Here is a 7,215-nt window from a genome sequence, read left to right on the forward strand (position 1 = left end):
GCATTCATCATTCGCGAACGATTTGAACGAATTACAAGTGTTTCAGGAGTGTTTAGAAGTGATAATATCGAAAAAATGATATCAAGAGAGCATCCAAGTTTAAGATATTGTGAACTCAAACTAAAAAGGAGGTATGACAAGTGAAATTTAGCTTTCGTAAGACTTAATTTATATTAAACATTGCAACAACCACGGTGTCAGTGTTTCGAAACCGTGCTTGTTTGCTCTTGATTGTTTACCAATAGAACTTCACTCAGCTTCACTTGAACTTCAAACTTTATGGTCTGTATATTTCTTTCCAAAATTTGAGCTTCCAAATCGGGGGTGCGGCTTATACATGGAACTTAACGGTATTTAGCCCTCCTTTATCCCAGTCAAATTTTCCTTTCTAAAGGTAAAAATACATTGAAAAATTGGGGGGTCTTCGTTTTCGAGTTTTTGGGGTCTTAGGGTCTTCGGGTCTTCGTTTTATAGGTCTTTGTTTTCGAGACACCCCGTCGACCTAGACGAAAGATAAATTCAAAGTACACATTTATAGGTTTAATATGTGTATTTCTTGCCCAATTTAACGCATCGTGCCCATTTAGCTATAGGCATGTTTTGTACGACTTGTTCCTACTTTATTCTTTATTCATATCATTTTGCTGATCATAAAAAAATATCTTCAGACGTGAAAAGTAATACGTCATAAGTGGTACAAGGACCTTATTCGGTCAGTACTAAACATCTTCCAACAGGAAATGTTTAAAAAAATGGGTTGTCTGGGCACAGGCAGTCCACCCTATGTGTTCGCAGAGATCGATGAACTAAAGAAACTCAAAGAAATCTACGACGGTTAGGAATAAAGCACTGAACAAAACATATTTCGGCTTTTCTCGATCTGTATATCTCAGTTAATTAAGTGAAATAAAATGTCAGTCAACTAATGTGTGGCGTTTCATCTGCCTTGCTGTGCCGTATAAAGCTTTATTTCAGTGATTTGCTTTCGGTCGAAAGCGCATCACTGAAATGACGCTTCTAAAAGGCCCAGAAAGTTGGATAAAACGCCAGTCACGAGTTGGACAGATTTCTTAAAATTTCTTTAGTTCGTCGATCTCGCATGTCAACAGTAACCTTTCACTTTGCATCATGAAGACTGTCGTCTTTATGACTTTCTATAAATTTGATAGCAATTTCTCCGACCTCACAGAGGACTTATATATTCGCACGTCCCTGCAACTAATTGCCTTATGTCATGTGGTAGTGTTACTGATCGAAATGACAGATATAATTACCTTTAAACTAGAATTATATTGCATTTCTAGCTTTCTGATTGGTTCGCTGAATCCCGGTTATGAGCTCGTATACCTATGTTTGACCTTATATGGGAAATGAGTGCAGCAAGTGCCGCTCATGCTCAGCGTAAAATTTTTTCTGCGGGAAGCGAGAGTTCCATCCAAAAAATGGTTTTAAACAGCAAATTTGTCGAGTTTTATGAACAAGAAATAATTAGCGGTGCCTACAAAAACCACAGAAATGCCATAGTAAATTTAACTATGCAAAACAAAAGGATAGATGCGAAAAGTTTAATTAATAATACTTTTAAACGCACAACAAGAGCGAGTGAATAAAGTAGAAAATCAGCAAATAATTTACGAAAAAACGGCAAACTGACACAGTTTCATTCAGTGTACGTCATAAAAACTAGGCTCAGCACTTCAGTAAAGTTTGTTACCTTTCAATCTTGGTTTTGTCCCTTTATACTGCAATAAACCTGTTCCACTTTAATTGAGCTCCATTTCGCTTCAAATAATATAGCAGTCTTGATGACAGCCGTGGAGCCGTAAAGAAGTACAATGTTAACACTTGCTTCGTTCGACTGCCACAAGACTTGTAGTTTCCAGAAAAGCTTTTGCTTTTGCTTTTACCCAATAAAACAGAAACGAGTATTTTTAATTAGCTGGTGCTTACCGGTCGTAAAATGAGAAAAACGTTCCCGCCAAAACTAAACTTGAGCGCGCTCGCTAATTGCGCGATGTTTGCCGACGAGTACTGAAACATTCACACTGAAACAATGGAGTCGGAGTTTCCAAATTTTTCGCTAAATTTGGATTTTGGAAATTTAGGGAATGAATCTCCAAACAAACGAGTAAAAAAATGTGAGAAGAGGACTTGATAATGGTGTTGAAGACCAAAAAAGTATCAATACAAGCAGGTCAACACATTTTTGCACTACGTGTCTGGCAAGCATGGCTTCAACAGAGCGAATAATATCACCGGATTTTTGGCTGAATTTGGGTACGGTAAATACCTAACAGTACTTTTTTGGTACGCTTCGGCGGCACATCAGGCTCGTTTGGTCCAGTTACAGGCAAAATAATAATAACTTCAACCAAACGGTCTTTTAATGCTTACATTAAAGGCTCCCAAAACAAAGCCGTAATAGTCCTAATTGTTTTAACATTTTATTAACACAGTCAAAATATACACAAACGAAAACTACCAGCTACCGACTTGACTACCAGCTTGACGGGCAGTAAAATGCTAGATTAATAATTGAAAATAAGTCAAGAAATCGGTATTTAAAACAGATAAGATATAGTGAAATTTTAGGGACACTTAAGTCACAAACACAAAAATTTGTGTTTGTTAAAAAAAACCCTAACCATGAAATATATCAGAACTATTTCATCGCTCGATTGGCGCCTGAATCAACCGCACAATTATTGCTGATTAAAGTTTAATAAAAGCGATAAAAGTTTATCGCTTATTAAATAGTTAATTTAAATCTTGTCACAAAATCAAGAAATGCTAAAATTCCCTAACAACCAAGAGCAAACTATAGTTAGGCAACTAAGAATAATGTTTCCTCTCAAATGATCTACTTCAACTACATCCTTACATGATCATCCATAATCAAACTTATACGCATTTGTTTGTCCAGGCATTTGATTTTCTAGAGTAACCATAAACATGATCATATTTTTTTTTAAAAATCGAGTTGTTGGAGCTGGTTAGGGCACTAGCAGTACATGCTAATATACCGAAATAACATAATAGAAAGCCAAAAGCATCGCTATATATTATACAAAATAACTACGTAATGTGATATATTAAAATTAAACTAGCTTAAATGTACATTTTTTTTACTTTTGTCTCGTGCAACTATACAGCTTGATTTCGAGATTTTAATCTTAACGATGATCCCGAGCTAACCATTTTCCTATGAAAGTCTTGCAATCACATGTAATCAAGCCAAGTGCAATGAGCTTGATGTAGTCATACCACAAAACAAAAAGAATAACATGATCAAACTAAACTTCAGACGGTCAAGCGGGCGGTAGATCATATAAGTCTGCATTGTTATTTCAGTCTAATGATTAATAAAGTTTCTCAGCATATTAGGCTCGAAAGTAAGTGTGTAGATCCTTCAGAGCTAGACAGTTCACAGTCAAAGGCATCCTCCTTATGCAGCCGTAGATCACTACATGTTTACCTGCTCAATGTTCTCTTTATCCACATCAAGTAATAACACTTCGTCGTCATCTGCACTACGGTGGTCTTGCTCCTGGTTAGATAGGGAAGTTTCAGTTGTTCCACTGATGTACTTTTGCACAATTTTGGGAATCTTCTCGTCAGTAGCCATAGCTTCAATTCGTTTCTGCCTGCCTCCATCAATGTAAATGGCCACGATCTTGGGAAAAGATCCAGTGAGAAACGTCAATAGAGCTTTCATGATGGGGGTAGCGCCAACATTAAGCATCATAGTGATTGAAAAAACAAGAAACACAAAAGAAACAATTAAAGTGACCTTTAGAAGTAGTATGCAGACACCTTCCCTGATAGGCATCAGTTCTTCACATGCCATGTGAAAGAGTTCCTTAGGAATTTTCATGACATTGTCTTTGCTGTCATCATCAGCGTTTGATGCGTTTTCTGGAACCTGATTATTGTTTACAGCTACTGTCACGCACACTTCGGATCGTGATTTTTTAAAATGTTTGAAGAGAGAAAGAGCGAGATCCTGATATTTATTAGTAAAAGAGCTGTAACTACTCCACATATAGTATAAGACAAGAACAAAGCAAACCACAAAGGGAAGGATTTCCTCAGAGAGCAAGAGTACAAAGGCCAACACAATGGCCATCAGAACACCAATGCCTGCCAACTCCAGCACAAATAATGCTCCTAAGAGTGTTGGTATGGCTACCGCGATAACCAAAAACAATAAAAACAATTTTAAAGAAGGATTACTAAAGTAAGCATTCACAGGGCTCAATTTGAAACACAAGATCATTAAGGGTGATGTAAATATAATAGAAAAACCAACTGCCAATAGCATTGCTGTAAGCAATGTTACAGTTGCAGCAGGGATAACCAACAAGAAAATGACGAACGCAGACACGCGGAGAAAACATGTAGTAGAAACTTTACAACTGGCGGGAAGCACAAGAACAAACAACTTAAACAACTTTAAAAGACACCGAATAAATGCCCTCCAGCATTTCACTAAAATTAATGGTTGGAGGCGTAGATGATTTAGAACTTTTTTAGGGGGAACTTCTCCACACATAAGGGTCTTTGATTTAACACGCTTACAAAAAAAGCAAGGACGATTTGCCTTAGAGGACCTCGTAGTAAAAAACGAAATGTAAAAATTTAGAACAAAATAACACCCACTACACACTAACATACGTAGCTGGAACAAATGGGAAAGGCCAAAAATATGAAATGTTGGAAACATTTTGTTGCGCTGTAAGTAATCAGCAAATATTGCAGGACCGAGAAAAAGAAGTGGAAGAACGACAACTCGTAGAAAAAACATTCTCGCTCTATGCCAAATGGTTTCATCTATGGAAAAGAAATAGTTACCCATCAGGCTTCGAAAACTAACTGGGCTTGCTCCTTCCAGAACGATCTGACGAACTCCATCTTCTGTGACCTCTGTCGGCGAGAAAAAACAAAGGAAGGCAGGGGAGTAATATATGAAAACTGCCAAGAATACTAAACACAGGCAAACGAAAGCAACGGCTGGCCATCCACCCCGCTTGAATTCTGGGCTTTTTGTAGGAGTGATACTGTTACCAGGTGATTTACTTATGTTCAAACAAGGTTTTAAATCATCCTTCTCCTCGGTGCTGCACTCAGTGCTATCAAATTTGATTCCAAGATCAGCGAGATGACCTTGATAAAAAGTAGGAGAAGAAGCACTATTCTTTGGCTTTGTAGCTGTTGTGGTTAAGGGCTTAAAGGTACACTTGGCCCTGATTTCTTTGTGTTCTTCATTTGAATTCGCAGAAAGCATCATATTCTTCCACTTTTCCATAACCCTCTCGAAAGTTGAACGTTGTGTATTTGCCAGCCATATTTGCCATTGTTCAGTGACGTTTCCGCTCGAGTTGCGAGATGTTTGGTTCACACATTTGTCGTCTACCTTGTTCTCGTACTTGACAACGAGTTGAATCAATTTTCCATTGGCGATTGTGACCTTTATTTCTTCCGTCAGATCAGATTCATGGACTGTACAATTCCAGCTACACTGGGTTTCATTGCCGAAGCCATGGCTTTCAATCGTGTTGCTGTGATGCGATCGAGCCAGAGCCTGTGCGTGACCGAAAACTGCTAGCAAGACGGTGAAACATACTTGGGAATAAGCTGACACCATTCTCGTAGATTTCAACGAACACAGATAAGGACGAACTGTCGCTAGGCTGAAGTGATACCAAAACTTTTAGCTTCGATCACTCTGATTTAGCAAATGCCGACTAAGCACAAAATATGCTTGCGTTGTTTCTATTGTGTGATTTGTGCAGCTGTCAGCTGAATATGGAAACTGAAACTGAAAGTCAAATACGATACCCGGAAGCGATAGGGGTGGGGGTGGGGGACGAAGATAGAGAAGTAACACCGTCACTTCCTTTCTTGCCAAAATATACCGGTTTTTATACCCTATTTGAGCTTTCTGACCTGAATGCGTCAGAAGCTCCAGTCTAAATACGCAACGAACACAGAACACAGCAACGAACACACGCATGCCAAACTAAAATAAGGTTGGACTGTGGGCTTTCATACCAGAATGCATTTGTAAGAAGCGGTCTAAACGCGCTCCAGACAAAATGTAGCGTTACAATTTTGATAACTTAGAGTAATTATTGGCATACTCTAAGAATAGGTTGCATTGTCATTGCATTATCTATAAGGTGAGCCTCGCGTGCTTTTGTAAGGCAGTCAGGTTTGTAAATAAACGATTTACAAGACAATAAGGAGGTCACGCCGTTGATGCAGTGGTCAGGGTTGACTTAAGATGGAGAGCTAGATAGATTATGAGCTCGAGATTTCCAATCATTTCCAATCAACTATCACACATAGAAATCGAGAGCGAATAATCTAATTGTTTTAGTATAAATCTACTAAACGTTCAAAACTTAAAAACAAGACAGGCTCTCGTTTTTATTGAAAAATGATGTAAATAGGTCACGCCACACGCGGATAATTGACAACTTCACCAAATTGCATTGGCTTCTGTGTGAGCGTTTGCATTTCATTAACGATTTATTGAAACCGTCAGCTCGAAACTGAAGTAAAAGCCAAGTTTTTTATTGTAAAATGACGATTGAAACTTGTACTGACGTACAAGGGCCCTTGGAAGTAATTCTTTTTTATTCGAAAACGTGAACGATTAGAAAGTTCTGAAAAGTTGAACGAGTTGTTCGCAAGGATCAGAAAACACATTGCATTATGTAGCTTCTGTGTGTGCGTTTACATTTCATTGAACATTTATTTATTATTTGCTCGAAATTGAACGAAAAGCCAGGATTTTTCATTGTTCTAAACAATGAAAAAGATATACTGACTAACAAAAACCCTTTTGGAAGTCAAGTAGTTTTTAAATGTAGAAAACGTGAACGATTAGAATAAATTTTATGAAAAGTTGAACAAGTCACATGCATGGAAAAAAACCTTGAATTCGCTTTTTAAATTTCGCCCGTAAAGTAAAACGCTGAAAAATGTCATAAAAAATGTTGTGGTTATTCATCGTGGTAGAGTACAATAATAAAGTATTATTTCGTTTGTCTCACGACGTAGTCACGTGTGATGGAGATCGCAACGTTTCAACTGCATACTGCTAGTCTTCATCAGGCGATAAGGTCGACTGGTTGTGCGTTAGCTTATAAAGCACACGGCTGTGCTGTGATTGGTTGGTTTTCAACAGCTCTGATTGGTGCATTTCGATCC

The 7,215-nt window shown here is 38.0% G+C and overlaps 1 protein-coding gene across 1 annotated transcript; it reads right to left on the minus strand.

Annotated features, from left to right (window-relative positions):
- Positions 1–3,215: 3,215 nt before the first annotated feature.
- On the minus strand, positions 3,216–5,776 carry LOC144663863 (uncharacterized). The gene has a single exon (XM_078524939.1). It carries the CDS (start codon positions 5,642–5,644, stop codon positions 3,464–3,466), a length of 2,181 nt encoding a protein of 726 aa, XP_078381065.1. The 5' UTR covers positions 5,645–5,776; the 3' UTR covers positions 3,216–3,463.
- Positions 5,777–7,215: the final 1,439 nt, after the last annotated feature.

This window comes from Oculina patagonica, chromosome 8 (genome assembly GCF_052425735.1).
Source record: "Oculina patagonica isolate OP01 chromosome 8, crgOcupat, whole genome shotgun sequence".
NCBI classification, from domain to species: Eukaryota; Metazoa; Cnidaria; class Anthozoa; order Scleractinia; family Oculinidae; genus Oculina; species Oculina patagonica.